General features: G+C 38.0%; 2 protein-coding genes across 4 annotated transcripts; one reads left to right on the top strand and one right to left on the bottom strand.

Annotated features, from left to right (window-relative positions):
- Positions 1 to 643: 643 nt before the first annotated feature.
- afmid (arylformamidase) lies at positions 644 to 9025 on the bottom strand. 3 transcript variants are annotated; one of them, XM_008410231.2, is made up of 11 exons: positions 8911 to 9025; positions 6666 to 6756; positions 5422 to 5526; positions 5295 to 5343; positions 5133 to 5218; positions 4970 to 5042; positions 4757 to 4854; positions 4571 to 4649; positions 3127 to 3262; positions 2816 to 2920; positions 644 to 2104 (listed from the first exon to the last, which is right to left on the bottom strand). In XM_008410231.2, exons 1-11 carry the CDS (start codon positions 8935 to 8937, stop codon positions 2075 to 2077), a joined length of 879 nt encoding a protein of 292 aa, XP_008408453.1. In that variant the 5' UTR covers positions 8938 to 9025; the 3' UTR covers positions 644 to 2074. The 3 variants fall into 3 exon arrangements, with proteins under 3 accessions (XP_008408453.1, XP_008408445.1, XP_017162903.1); XM_008410223.2 differs by lacking the exon at positions 8911 to 9025 and having other exon boundaries at positions 6666 to 6831; XM_017307414.1 differs by lacking the exons at positions 644 to 2104; positions 8911 to 9025 and having other exon boundaries at positions 2828 to 2920; positions 3081 to 3262; positions 6666 to 6831.
- An 839-nt stretch (positions 9026 to 9864) lies between these two features.
- On the top strand, positions 9865 to 14568 carry tk1 (thymidine kinase 1, soluble). Its single transcript, XM_008410243.2, has 7 exons — positions 9865 to 10037; positions 10161 to 10192; positions 10717 to 10830; positions 11840 to 11933; positions 12971 to 13060; positions 13744 to 13863; positions 13978 to 14568. Exons 1-7 carry the CDS (start codon positions 9963 to 9965, stop codon positions 14155 to 14157), a joined length of 705 nt encoding a protein of 234 aa, XP_008408465.1. The 5' UTR covers positions 9865 to 9962; the 3' UTR covers positions 14158 to 14568.
- The last annotated feature ends 1127 nt before the right edge of the window (positions 14569 to 15695 follow it).

Genomic DNA, 15695 nt, shown 5'->3' with positions numbered 1-15695 from the left:
CCGTCATGCAGTGTCAACTCCGTCAGATGGCCTTTTGTTGTTTTTTTGTTTTAAATAATATTTATTTTGTTTCTTGAGAAGCATTTGTCTGTAAAATTAGTAAAAATATCACTATTAGGGTCATTAAAAAAAATTTTAAATTTATTTTTTGTCAGATGATGATGACAACGTTCTAGGTCAGGTCGATTAAAAATGTAATTAAAAAAAAAAAATGTTGCAACTGGGAGCCTGTACCTTAGCATCTTTACATTTCCAAAACATTATTTGTCATATTTGCATACATAAGGTTGAGAAATAACAAAAAAAAAAAATTATGGGAAAATTAAAACCCATATTGTCCCTATTCTCAAGAATCACAGTATTAATGTACAGACGAATTTTTAACTTGATACAGTAGATTATTGAGGAAAGCATCAACGTTGTTAAAGATGTTTGAAAGTGTGTATTTTAATGTTGGTTAGCATCACAACGATTGCTATGTTGTGTTTGTACTCAAGATAGTTATTTATTGTTATATTCCCAGTCAGAAATATAACATAGTCCACTGAAGTAGAAATGCCAGCTTGGAAAGTCAGAGGTCAGAAAAACCTTGATTTCTATATCAAATATTCTCTATACACATATAAAACAACGTAAACATTGCTAGTATAAAGCATTTATCACATGTAACAGTGGCACACATCATACTGTACAATTTTAATTTGTAAAGATATTTTTGTAACGTTTGCATAACCAAAGAAAGATAAATACATTGTTTTAAATTGTTAGCCTAACTGCCAAGTTCCACTTAAATATGGCTTCCATGCACATAAAACATCTAAAAAGTTGAATACAGCATGTATTTTTCTACTTCCGATGTTTTCCTCTACAACACAAAATGTGACGATATCCCATGCGTAGTTAGGTGGATGGTTAGAGAGAATAGGGTCATCAACAGATTGTAAACAGCACAGTAACAAATCCCATTGGATTTGGAACTACCACCTACAATGACCTCATTTTGTCCAACATTGTTCTCAGACAAATCAAACACACAGTAATATTTCAAGTAGTTTGGTAAATTACTGTTTCATTAGATTTGTTATAAGAAGTCTGAAATTAACAATTATAAACACTGAAAGTCTCTCGAAAAAAGGACATACAGCATCCACAATGCAACGATTCTTAGTCAACCAATAACAAACCAACTACTTTTTGGGTCTCCTGGATTAAAAGGTAATGAGCACTCTGAAATTATTATGAAATGATGAGTCATTGAATTCAAACAGAAACAACTGACCACATGTTATCTTAAATATAAATATTTATTATATTCTTCAGTAATGATAAGCAGAACATGGTGTAAATATTGTTAATGTGCGATGCTACAATGTGCAGTGCAAATCAAAGTGTCACTGTTACAGGTTCATTTTAATCTTTTCAAAACCTCATAATTGGAAATCAAAATTCTGCAATGGTATATCAGGATCAGGAGCAGCTGCAGATCATCATCATCATCATCATCATCATCATCATCATCATCATCATCATCATCATCATCATCATCATGTGTTACATCAGGATTCCCCCCCAGGGTCAGATCTCAGTGGAGAGCTGGAGAATCAGGAAAAACACTACCTTCATGTTATATGATACACAATTACTCTTTACTGAAGATTGTCAAAAACAAGAAAAACACCAATAATCAGTCAGACTCACCCAGTCGGAAATAAGTCAAAAGTAACAGTCAACTCAAAAATATTTAATATGCAGTAGCAACATGCTTCATCACAACAACGTTCACAGTAGTCCAGCAAATCTGTTTGCAGCTGAGCCTGAGAAGTGAATTCTGCCACGACGCAGTGCAGTGAAGCCACGGAGTTCCAAACATCCAAAGCTTAGTTAGGACTTCTTGAACATTCGTAAATAATGTAAACTAACCCATCAGAAGAACTGATGTCACCTGGATTGATCTCAAAATGACAAAAAAACAAAACAAAAGAAAAAAAAAACATTTACCACAGTGAAACCCTGAAGAAATACTTATTTTCTCATTGTGGGTGACCTGGGACTGATCAGAGGTTTGTTGAACACTTCAGCTCTTCCCCATCATCTTCAGGAGGAGCTACAGAGAAAGGAAAGCATTCAAGTAAAGAGTTACAACTCTGGCGTTTCAAAGTTACAAGCTAGGAAGCTAACATGTTCAGATTTCTCAACAGGTTGAACCACAGATGATGACAGTAGTTTGTCATGAAAGATATTTGCGTTCTGTTTCAGGTCCAACACAATTTCAATACTATCAATAGTTCTCTGGTCTTTTTAAAGTCTTTTCTTTCTGACAAAATACGACAACTTGCAAAAGGGTTTAAGATTTTTTACATCTCGTCAGGTTACAACTACAAACTGTATTTTATTTACCGTTTATATTATTAGTTCAAAGTATTTTTGATGATAAAAAAATAAAAATAAATAAATAAATAAAAAATAGGGCAATCCTGAAAAATTTTTTTAGTGGCAACAAAAGACTGGGATGAAAGTTCACTTAACATTCAGTCAAAGCACGAGATCAAAAGATAATCATGTGCTAAAAAGGCCTAGTCAAAGCCTAGTCGTGAATAAAATTGAGATCTGCGTCACTGTTACTATATTAACACTGGTCACAACGGATCAGGATGAAATCCCCCCACCCCCAGTTCTGTGATGCAACATAAAGCTAGCTGCCTTTTTTCACAACAGGAGAGAGTAGAGAAATAAAGTTTACTCATGTTCAGATCCAGCTGATGAATCCACCATATTGACAAAATCCAACGTAAAAGGATGTGAGAGGAGCGTGTACCTTGGTCAGGTGATAGTCTCCATCCACCAGCTGCTCAACGACACTGAAATGGTCTGTGTTCGCCACATCCTCCATGATCACCGTCAGTCCTGCTGCTTCCAGAGTCTTAAAGACACACAAAAGTAAGAGAAGTTGGTGACAAGAGCAGTTATGTCTGGCGTAATTTCAGAGTGCCAGCTTGATGTTTTCAAAACAGAATGAGGTAGAAATATGTGTTTCTATTATACATGAAAATCCAAACAACAGAGAAAACGTTCCAACTGACTCTGCGCCGTTTACAGCAGTATTTATTCTCCTCTGTGGCCACTAACTTTGTAGTATTCCTCCGACTGCTTGCGAAACTCCGACGAGTCGTTCTGGGCGACGGCCACGACGATCTGACAGCCTGACGAGGATCGTTTGAGATGAGGGACCAGCTGGCTGGGGCTGTTTCTCACCGCCACCTCCCTGCAGACAGACACAAAGGAATGAGGCTCCGACTGGCACCAGCACTTACACAGACGCCAACAATGACATTTACCACCACAGCTTCCCGCACGACGCTCTCCACGACCCACTCAATACCATTTAAAGGAGGATCAGGACATAAAAACCACAGCAGGAGTTCAAAATGTCTAAAATCAGATCTGCGGGGGTTTATTTTTCTAAGTCTTAAACTAACCCTTTCAGCATCTACAGTAAAGTCATTGATGAACTGGGATTAGCCACTTTCGTTTTTTTTAATTTTTTTGGTTTTGGTTTAGTTTCCATTTAATCTCCCTCTTTTGATTCAGAACTAACCAATTAGTTAAGCAGAACCAGTCAGTCGACTGAAAGATCTCACAAAGCAACCAATCGAGCCCGGATTTAAGCTTGTGATTAATTAATTTATTTTTTTATTATTATTATCCCAATTAAGCCTGAGTAACTGGAAGGCCTTATACACTTTAATTGGCTAATTCAACAACCATAAACTCTTATCATTCCTTACTATTACAAACTCTAAACTCTCAGAATGCATTGACTCAATCTGAAATCCATATATTAAAACTATGTGGACAATACAAAGAGGTGAAAGTGATCAATAATTACCTACCTGTTTTAAAGGGCCTTTGGTTTATGATTCCCCTAGCTGGTAAATTTGCATTTTAAGCTTTTGAACTACTTTTCTGACTGTACCAGAAATTATTGCGGTAAATTTTAATATTGTTTTTAATGTAATATATTGATAATGGCATAACAACGGAAGTTCGCCCTCTCAAAGATTAACAAACTTTAATTTTATACAGAACCATCCGCTGTGGAACCGGAAGACATTTCAAATATCCAAAATTAAAAAAACAAAACAAAACAAAGAAAAACCACATGCAACTGAAACCGTAAATAAAGTGGATTATGAAGTCGCTGTAAATAAAATTGTCCTTCAAAAAATATTGATCATAACAAAGAAACCATCAAGCTCATTTTAATCAATGGTACAATTAGCTGATTATCGTGACAGGCTTACCAATTTAAAAAAAAAAGGTTTTCTGAGAAATAAAATGTAGATTTTTAGGAATAAATGTTTCTTCTTAACAGACTGAAAGTTTTTCTAGAAGATAAATTAGAATATATTTAAATTATCAGCCTTCTTACCTACAAAAATCAATCTTTGTCTGCAGTTTCAAAGTTAACAATGCGCAACAAGGATTCTGTGTTCGTAGAAAAGTTTCTCTTTCTTTCCCCCAATGTGTGATTACTCCAGGAAATCAGAACAGACCAGCACATGGAACCTACTCTGTCATCTTCAGAGGCTCGTTGATGTACGTGGACAGGATGGGCAGCAGGTCATATATGCCGCTCACAAGGAAAGCGCCTTGGAGGAAAATCAGAGCGACGGTGAACAAATAAAACCACCCGGAYATTTCTGAGTCTCTGTGCTTGAAGGCGCCAGTAAGCCCAGCCTGATCCTCTGTAACTCACCTTTGATGTTTGGTGTGGCGCCGTACTGGGACCAGTCGGTGGAGAGCACCATAGCGGCCAGGTGAGCCCCTGCAGAGTGGCCACACAGGTACAGACCACTGAGTGAGGAACCACAGAAAGCTTATTCAACACACTGGAGCTGATTCTAGTGAAAATAACGTCCTTCAAACTTTACTATTAATATATCTTTTTTTTTATTTTTATTTTTTTTACCTGATATGAGAGTACTGCTGAACGACAGAAACGACGCTCCTGCGAACCTGGGACACCATCAGGTCCATGTTACCTTAAAGGGAAGCGCAGCACACAGCTGACATTTCCAGCTTATCTCCTCAGATTATCTTTTTATCTCCAGATCAGAAATGACCGACTCTACCTTTGGGGGCAATGTCGTAGCCAACGGCAACCACAACAACGTCCTTATCAACGAGTGGGACAGCCATGAATCCAGACTCCTCTTTGCTGCAAAGATTTTTTTTTTTTAAACCTAATATCTTAATTTACATGAAAAAATAAAGCATTCAGTAAGAAGCAGTACCTGAGAAACTGCCAGTAGCCTCCGTGGATGTAAATAACAAGGTTGACGTCTGCGAGAGAAAACATGCAGCCGGTTATTATTAGTTATCCGGGTGTAGATTCAGGACGTCTGAAGCGCAGCTCCATACCCAAAGAGGCGGTCTTGGGGATGTACACGTCCAGTTTCTCTCCATCTCCCTCTCCGTATGGAACGTTGATTAAAGTTTCAGCCAGACTGCGGGCTCGCTCTGTACCTGAGGAGAAAACGCGATTCAAAAATTTTAAAGAAAAAGAGAAGGATGGGAAATCCGTCTTTAAATCAATATGGGAAATATGTAAAACATAAATCATTTCAAATGTTTTGTATTTATTAGACTTTTAACAAACGACCATGATATGACCACATTTGGTGAACATGTTGCTACAGTGTTTGACTGCACAAGTAACAGAGAAATACCCTGTTATTAGCCTGCACTGCTAACAGCAGTTATCCTGGTCATTGAACACATTATTCGACCTATTCCGCCAGGTTTAAAACTTCAGACTGGTTACCCTGGGGACGAGGTCACTCCTTCAGAGGGAGCACCATCAATGGCATCATTTTGCTTTCATTTGTCCAGCAAATTTATCCTGAATACCACTAAAGTCAACCCAAGCGCTATAGTTGAGCACCATGGCACTAAAGAGTCAATATATCCATCATGGACTGAGAAGAACTTGTAAGGAAACTGGAAAGAGAGAGGTGTGGGTTTTAATCCTAAACCTGTCAACTTCAAGAGAACTACCATGGAGTGTAGCATCTCCTTGTAAATGAATGTACCAATCAATAGAGCTGTGCTTTTCTCACTGCGACAGGTTGGGAAGAAAATCCGTGCAATTACATTTTACAATTTGCTGGACAAGTCTTTTCCTATTAGTCTGTCCTGAGAATCTTACTACGTTAGATCTTCAATAAAAACATATTTTTAATCTCTACAAATAAAAACAAAAGATAACAGTCGTATTTTAATGGTACGTCTCTTAGTAATATATGAAACAGCATGTGCGTAGCATATGTGTGTGGTAAACCTTTAAACCCAACTGTGGACATAAAATTTACTGTTAATTCCAAACTATGTGATTTATGAACAATAAAAACCTAGACATGTGTAGCTAAACATGCCATGTTTTAGCTTAACAGCGTGTTTTAAGCTAATAAAATCACATTCATGGCCTTTAAAAAACCCACACACACATAGCTTCAAACTTCCAAACTCATTCATAACTATCCGAATGGGGATTTCAGATTTACGGATATACAAGATTGAGCACAACACCGGTGCTCCGATCGATAGCTCCGTCGGTCTGCCAGACTAATAAAAAAAGTTACCGTGTCGCCGGTACACAAACACACCTTCCTTCAGAGCCTTGACGTGGGCCTTGATCACGTCGTCTGCCGCCATCCTGTGGGACCACCTGCTGGGTGAGTACTGCTTCTCTAGCTCCTGTTGACAGAAAGACACTGCTGTGAGCTGCTCCGCCGCCATGCGAGCTGGCACACCACTAGGCAGGGAGGAATATATACAACAAACAGCGCCCTCTTCCGACGACACGGCCGAACTGCATGGATCGATTTTTATGAGATTGTTGTTAAAAATAATAATAATAATAATAATAATAATAATAATAATAATAATAATAATAATAATAATAATAATAATAATAATAATAATAATAATATTCAAAAACAGAGATAAAAATGTTGCCGTATTTGTCTATTCTTTGTTCTTTCTTTTTGTTTGCAGTGTGGAATGGGTCTATATTGTTAAAATGCTCCATCTGATAAAGTTGATAAATTATTAGCAAAGTTAATTAGCATTTTCTCTAATCACAGAAGCTTCATTTGCAGGTTCCTTTTGTTCTGCTACTAAATGAGCTGCAATCATTTCTATAATCCTGTCATTGAAGGGAGACAATAAGGTTGTTTTGTCTCCATCTTACTCACTGATTTAGAAGAGCAGAATGATTGAATCTGAAGGGAGTGGTGCTTGAAGAAAAATTTTTTCTTTGTGATAGCAGAGGAAACTTGCTTTCATCATTTCTCTGCACCAAAAAAACGTTCACAGGAAAGACTATTGCTGCAACTGAAACTGCTCCCAAATCAACCACTTATCAAATCATCACAAACTTCAACAGGAAGCTTCGGCGCAATTCAGAAAGACCAGCAACTGGACTAAGGAGAAGTTATTTTCTTTAATGAAGCCCCTCCTCAGACTGTTTGAGACATTTTGAAAATACGGCTGTCCATAGAAGAAAAAAGAAATCATAAGTCCAGCTTTATACCCACAGTGAAGCAAATACTTTGTCCCACGATCTAGGTGCAGTTTGTTGATTCATAAAGTTTTTTCAGTATGATGGAGCTCCATGTCACAAAGCAACAGTGCAAACTAAGTGACTCGGGGTTCAAATATTGAACTTTTGGTTTCTTGGCCAAATACTTTTTTTTAATTACCCAACATACCATAGAAACCTCTGACTTAAAGATATAACACTGCAGTATAGCTTGTCAGAAACACAATTCCTGTTAAAGTTAAAACTTCTGACCCTTACGTTTGTTGGAACATTTCAAAATGTTTACTTAAACTTTTCTTTTTTTCTCCCCCCAAAGGTCCCTGGAAGATGTTGTGTGCACTTTAGCTGCTTGTCTCTCATCATAATTAAAGATTACCTCAGTGCAAGTTATTGATTTATTTATTTATTTTTGGTAAGCCATTTATCTTCAATCTATAAGTTACTCAAGGAGAAAAGCTGTTAAACTCAAAAGATGAATTTTGTGTTGACACATATCAGAATAACGTAACGTAACATGACAGAATACTCAGCAAAGAGACAACTGTAACTCAGAACTTCAGGCATTTTTGACTAGCAGTCTGTCACATTTTGTTACATTTTTTTCTATTTTATTTGGGAAAAAAATGATAATATATGGCATGGATCAATATTTTTGTTTAGTCCCAACAAGGTGATTCTCAACCAACTAAAATAATCCATTCTCATTTATTGAGAAGAATTCAAACTGTTTTAAAAATTATTTTTAATATTTTCTTTATTTATTTTCCTGTAGAAATGTATTTATATTCCTTTTTTTTWAAAAATTTCTTGCTTTTTTGGGATAAAAGTGGTTCCATCTGTTTACTGTTCTTTACTTTACAAAGCATATACAAAGCATACTTTGAACTCTGCAGAGTCACCTGGCTGTCTAATCTGAATACTTTGCACAACCAATAAAAACACAGAGCAAATCACCGGTCTGATCACTGGGAATGATCAGACCGGTGATTAGATCACCTGAATGATCTGACTTGAATGATCAGATTAGATCAGATTAGATATGAATGATTAGATTAAACCGGATCTGAATGATCAAATCAAAGCTGATTTCGACGGAAATCAGTTTTGATTTCCGTCGAAGCTGATAATTTGCAATCATAAAACTTTCCCTTTGTTTTGTAAATCAAATGAGATCAAAAACCTTATTTGTTTCTAATAACTCTAAACAGTCAAATCACACATAGTGATCTGAACTCCTCCAGCTTCACATTATCTTATATCTCCTGTCAGCAACCAAAGCACAAAACAGATAAAGTGAAAACTCTTACGTCTTTCTTCATTTCCATCCAGTGCATCGTTAACGTCGTCAGAATACCTCAGATTGCTGCGAAGGAATAAATCTGACCACCATCTGCTGAAGATCTGAACTTTAGACTGCAGAGTCTCACTGTGTAAACACATTGCTCACGGCTGAATCAGCTGCACAACACCTTTTGCTTAGTGCTTTATCAGGCTGGAGTTTGAACAACAGGGGAACAGAAAACTAAAGAGGAACAGATGATTGTGGCAGTTTCTGTTCTCATCTCAACTTGCAGCTGCATTTCAGGAACGGAGAATGAAACGTAATCCAATATCCAACCTAAGGACAATTTAGAGAGGCCAACTAACCTAACAGTATTGTTGCATGCACAGGGAGAACATGCCAAATCCATTCAGAGAGACCCCTGGCTGCGATTTGAACCCATGACCTTCTTGCTACAAGGCAACTGCAAGCTTTTGTAAATTATATGTTGGTTATATAGATTTTCTACAAAGCCTTAAATTATGAGAACAGATATATCACTCTCTATTGTTGCATTATTTGTGTGCTATTTTAGCTGCTATGCCCGTTTAAGATATTTCTGTCTCGTTTAAGTGATTTTTCTTTGTGAGGATGACTGGGAGTTCCTATAAAGGGATTAGACTAACACACTAAAATCCATTCATCTATCTGAGACTAGCACTGTCACAAGACTTCGTTCGAGAGCGGAAAAGATTCAGTTGTTTCGAGTGAAGTGGGCCAAGTGAATAGGAACTACAATTCCCATCACGAAAAACGTCATACTGTACTGGGGGAAAAAAAGCAGGAGTTAAAACTCTGTAATTTGATTGGTCAGTAGTGGCGGGAGTCTGCCCAGCTGCAGCTGGTTGCTGAAGCCAATTGGTTCGTAGTGGCACGTGACAATAAGGCTATTGGTGGAGATGTAGTATAAATAGCTGACATTAGCGCGCCGCATTCAAAATTTTCTGTACACCCTTAGTTTCTAACAAGGAGTATAGCATATTTTTATTTTAACTTATATTTATTGTAATATATTATTAAGTGTGTATTTAAATCAAAATGGACTTCCTCGATTCGCCAGTTTGTCCAATCAGGCTACAAAACTCACCGAAGAAATCCCGTGGACAGATTCAGGTTCGTATCAGCTGGAGAAAACCTAAAATGTATCAAAAGCTGAGTAAAATTATGCTGTAGATGTAAAAAGGAAACTAAGCCTCTTCCTCAGTTTAACAGTTGCACAATTTTTCTCGTTTGTAGATTATATTTGGGCCGATGTTTTCAGGCAAAAGGTGAGTTAATCTTTTATAACTTTTACCACAAACTTGCTTTAATTGATGTACTTGTTTAGTTTTACCCATCGGTTGTGTTCAAAATGATTATGAAACATGATCTTTGCTTTGATTTCCGCTTAAACATCACCGTCCCGCCAATTATGCTTTGTTTACTCCCATTCATTCACATCCTTCTTGTGCAAAGCGCACAATTATGCTATAAGTTTTCAGGCTTTTACATTCAAATTAGCAAGTTTTTTGGGACTTAGAAAAATCTGTATATTTCGGGGTTTTTTTTTTATTGCACCACAGATGAAATCTCCAGACACTTCAGCCCAAATTCAGTACATTTTTAAACTAGTACAATCATATAATCGCATTCACATCCTGTTGCTCACAGCACAGTTCTGTTATTATTATATAGTTGAAGCAAAGATAATCTAATAAATGTTTGTGCTGCACAATTATGTAAATATGTCTTTGTTGACCAGTGTCTTGGTCACAGTATTAATTATTTTTGCTTTTAATTAATAATTTTGCAGCACCGAACTGATGAGAAGAGTGCGCCGTTTCCAGGTGGCCCAGTACAAATGTTTGGTCATCAAATATGCCAAAGACATCCGGTATTCAGACTCGGGTATGGCCACACATGACAAGTAAGCTTCCGTTTTTATTTTTTATTTTATAAATATTTTTTTATCTATGAGTGTAAAACTTGATGCGATGAAGAAAATGAGATTTATTCTGATCACAGCTAAAGGGGTGGGGGGAGGGAAAGAGGAAAAAATGCATCAAATTATAACGCAGTCGAGATTCAGCATGTTGGGTACCTTCAGTAACATACAACAGTGCATGTATTATTATGATTATCATGAAAAATGATAGCTTTATGCATGCACCTTAAAGTTCAGAAATCAGTGGCTGCTGTTGAAAATAGTTTGGCAGGAATAACTGAGCCTGAGCTGACCCCTGCTGGTGATGTTCTGCAATCACAGCAGCTTTTCCTGTCACACGACACTGACCAGTGACCACTAGATTAAAAAGAATATGCTTAACAACAAATATTAGACAGTTATTAATACGCCATTATCACCGAACCGCTTGCCAAATTAAAAAAAAAGTGGAGAGAAACTGACCCGGCTTTTCCTGGCCAAAGTTGGTATCTGGTTTTCTTTCTGGTCTGACCTCAGCGATCCAGTTGTAACTACAACCACCGTCTCCCCTAAGATGTAGTAGTTTTTCATTAAAATGAAAATGTTCTAACTATTATATACAAACATGTATGTTCATGACCTTCAATTGATTTCAACCCCTGTCGCATTTTTAGTAAGAGATGAAAAAATAAACGGAATAAACTGCATCAAATCATCCTTGTGTTGTATGAATTTCACTGTGAAGCTGTTAAAAAACGATCTTTTTATTAAGATAAAACCACACATCTTCATATTTTTTCCATATGTACTGTTTGACCACATGTTAATTTTCTTTTGTAAATTTAATTTGTTTTAATAAAATGAGTTGGTTTTTTTGCCATGTCATAGCCGTAGTTACTGAAATGCATTTAAAAAAATCAAATGCCACTGCTTTGTTTCAGAACGTTAAAGGCAGAAAATCCTCGAGTTTCCGTCTTATAATAAAACCTTTTGAATCTTGCTGACGTTTCAGAAACACCATGGAGGCCGTGCCTGCCACCTGCCTGGGGGACGTTCGCTCCGCCGCGCTGAATGCCTGCGTCATCGGGATCGACGAAGGACAGTTTGTAAGTTTGTTTGTAAATGATCTCCTTTAGCCTTCAATCACCTTAACAAAAATCAACACCTTTGGGGAAGAAAGACGTCTTTGTGTTTTGACAGACGACGCAAAAGTGTAACTCTTTTTTCGAAACTAATCTACGTAAAACTGAAACGGCATTTCAGACAAAGAACAGCACGCCAACAGTCAAACACAGTGATGGTAGCGTGACGATCTGTGGCTCCGTTGCTGTTTCGGGAACTGGGCAACATTTTTATTTATTTATTTTTTAATCTCATTCATCAGCAACCTTAATCTCTCCAATGGCACTTGGGTAACGCCACCACTGAATTGCGTGAAAACAAGCAAAGGGTTAGGACTGGCCTAGTTAAAGTACACCTCCAGATCCAACTGAGATGCCGTGGCACGACGTCAGATGGTTCAAAAAAACCTCCAGTGCTGCTGAAATAAACAAACCGTGCAAACCAGAGCGTGCCAGTTCTCCTGCAGAAAGTTGTGAAATCAACCGTCGAGAAGCGAGTTAGTCATTGTCTGGTGAATTGTGACATAAAGCCACAAGGCGGAGACGAGCAAACAGATGGGAGGAGAATTCGAAGACAAAATGATGGAGAACATGTTGAAAGTGTTAAAGGTGGTACACTGTAAAGGTATCCAAATCATGTTGCATCAACTTTGTCTTTAGTTGTTTTGAAACTGAAATCAAATCGTAACTTTTATCTACCCTGCCTCTTTCCTGGCTTTGGTCAGATATTTGTAATATAGGTTAGTTCGTTTTTATTTATAATGCACCAAGTGAGGGAAAGTATAATGTCAAGACAAACGGTTGAAATCCGTTCACTGGAATGATCAACCATCTGCCGCTTCCATCTTCATCCAGAAAAGAAAACATGGTAGAGTTAAAAAGCGCCGATCCAAATGGTCAAACTGGCTTGTTTGGCTGCGTTGCTGTCATAACGGCGACGTTTGTCACGCAGTTTAAAAATGTTGAGAGATTCCACGTGAGTGAGACAAACGTATCTAATCTGCTCCGTTTCCTGGCCGTAGTTTCCAGATACCGTGGAGTTTTGTGAGGAGATGGCCAATTTGGGGAAGACGGTCATCGTGGCTGCGTTGGATGGGACCTTCCAGAGGAAGGTGGGTGCTGTCGCATGCTGGGCAGATGTCACAAAACGTCCCACACAAAGAACTCGCTTTTTTTTTTTTTTTTTTTTTTTTTTAAGGAAGAATCCAATCAGCTGCAACAGCAGATAAACGAGTGTGCTCATTTCTCCGCACACAATAGTACCTTTCTTGTGATTTTAATGCGGTTAAGTCGCCATTCTTTTAGCGCTAGGTAATGTTTCTGTGCTGTCTTTTGCGGTTTGTTTCTTCCTGCCTCTCTTTTTCTTGTTTGTATTAACAAAATAGCAATTATACGTAAAGAAAACTCTGATATACTCCCACCTCTTCGGATGTCCAGATGTTTTTGGTTTTTACAACCTTGTGGTCATATTTCCTGTTCTTCCGGAGGTGGCATATTGACCACATTTTATTTCTTTGAAAATGCTACCAAGACTCCATCGCATTATATCCCAAAAACATTTAAAACTTTGAATAAATAGTTACAGACATCAGTATCTCTTATCTAAGGCTCAGTCCAGGAAAAGGACACAGTTAAACACAGAACCACTGAGTGATGATGCGTTCTGCTTAGTGAGAAAACTAGCTTGCACCATTTCTTTCTTAAATTTAGGATGATGCTAATTATGACCCGTTAGATGCTCTGCGTCTTCCTTTGCGATTTTTCTCTCTCAAACTGAACTTTTGTTTTTGTCCAGCCTTTTGGAAACATCCTGAACCTGGTTCCTCTTGCAGAAAGTGTGGTGAAGCTCCACGCCGTCTGCATGCAGTGTTACAAAGAAGCCGCCTACACCAAGAGGCTCGGAGCAGAGCAGGAGGTGAGGAGAGCAGACAAACGGACCAGATCCTTTCAATGGGCTTTGGTCTAAAACTGGAGCAAATTGTATTACATTTCATCATCAAACCCAGCTGGATTTACTCCTCCTCTGCAGGTGGAAGTGATCGGCGGTGCTGACAAGTACCAGGCGGTGTGCAGAAAGTGCTACGGCGGTCTGGTGGTGGACAAAGAGAACAGCTCCTCTATCAGGAACGAGACGCCGCTTCAGGTCCCGCTGGGAAAACTCGCCGACCCCAACGTTCCCCGGAAACTGTTCTCCCCTCTGCACCTCTGAGCAGGAAACATAAGACTTTATGCATCAATTTTGAACAATCTGCTGTGTGAGAAGTGTGTACAATTGTCCTTTTTGTTTTTCTCCTTTTGTTTTTGTGATGAATTAAAGTAGCGACTTGATATTCTAAATGTTTTTGTCTCACGTGACGTTTCGGATACTTGAAGGGCATTAAGCACTTGATATCTTTGCATGACTTGTAACGGCTTACTGTTTGATGATGGGGTAACATCTGTACCTTTTTGTTTAATTCTGATATTTTTACTGTGGTATTGCCTCGTCGGATATAAAATCTTAACTTATCTTTAAGCAAAACGTACATTTTGCACTCAAATCCAGAATACATCTGTTTTATTCTATGTTTAAAGTCAGAAATTATATAATAAACTCAGAACTGACACTTTTATTGCTTTATATCAGAGCATTTTTGACAGTAGCTGTAGGAAACTCAAAGATGTTTTACTTTCATTTGACCTCTTCACCCCGAGATGTGTAATCTGAAACTACCCACCGCAGCAAAGTGAGGATAAAAATAACCGGTTTAAATCTTAGCGACCCACCACGCTGCAGTGAGCCTCTGGTTTGCAGTGAGCAGGGTCGAAAATTTAATGTCTGAAATGGAAACAGATTTTGACTTCCTAATTACTCTTAAGTTGCTTTCATCCTCCTTTACAGGATGTGGTTTTCATCGGTTCTGCGTTTAAAGTGACCACTGTGGAAGTACATTACACAAAATTGGACATTTTGAGCTTTATCTTAAAAATAATAAAATACAGAATGCTAAACGTGATATTCAAAATATAATTGGCTGGTACTTGCTGGTTAGCTTGTGTAGCTAGCCTGCAGCTAGCTGAATAAAGTAGTGATATGTGGCTTGACTTCAGTCTTCACACTAACGTAGGTTTAGTTTGAGTTTTTAAAATCAGACATTGAGACAAAGCATAGTGACATTCTTTCAGTCAGCAGCAGTGCTTGGCAACATGTGAAATCTGCTACAACACAACTGGAGAAAACTGTTACTTCCTCCGACATCCTGACCATTGCGTTCCTACGCAGTTCTGCTCTATTTTAAAGTACAAAATATTTCATTTAACCTCTCTCCAGTGCTCTGTCTGGGCTTTCTCCCATTGAAGTGGATTTCTCCGTAGAATTTCTATCAGGCTAATAAGTCGCGAGCGATGACGTTGCGTTTCTACGCTGTTTTATAATTGTCTGCCTGTAGTTTTAGCAATGGCAGCGGAGGAAGTGAACTAATCCATTAAGTCCGTGTTTTTCACTCTTCCAAATATTGAATTAGCATCAGCAGCCATCTTGTTCAGTTCGACACTTCCCTGAAGGATGGTTGTTTATCATCATCAGCAAAATTATTGAAAAAGCTGTTTTTAAGCAATTAAATAACTTCCTAACAATAACAAACTGCTTTGACTCCTTCCAGTCTGGTTTTCGTGCTCACCACAGCACGGAGTCGGCCCTTGTAAAAGTGTTCAATGACATCCATATAAATACAGACTGTGGGAGAACCACAGTGCTGGTTCTGTTGG

This window comes from Poecilia reticulata, linkage group LG1 (genome assembly GCF_000633615.1).
Source record: "Poecilia reticulata strain Guanapo linkage group LG1, Guppy_female_1.0+MT, whole genome shotgun sequence".
NCBI classification, from domain to species: domain Eukaryota; kingdom Metazoa; phylum Chordata; class Actinopteri; order Cyprinodontiformes; family Poeciliidae; genus Poecilia; species Poecilia reticulata.
This window is presented reverse-complemented; position numbering and strand designations above follow the sequence as displayed.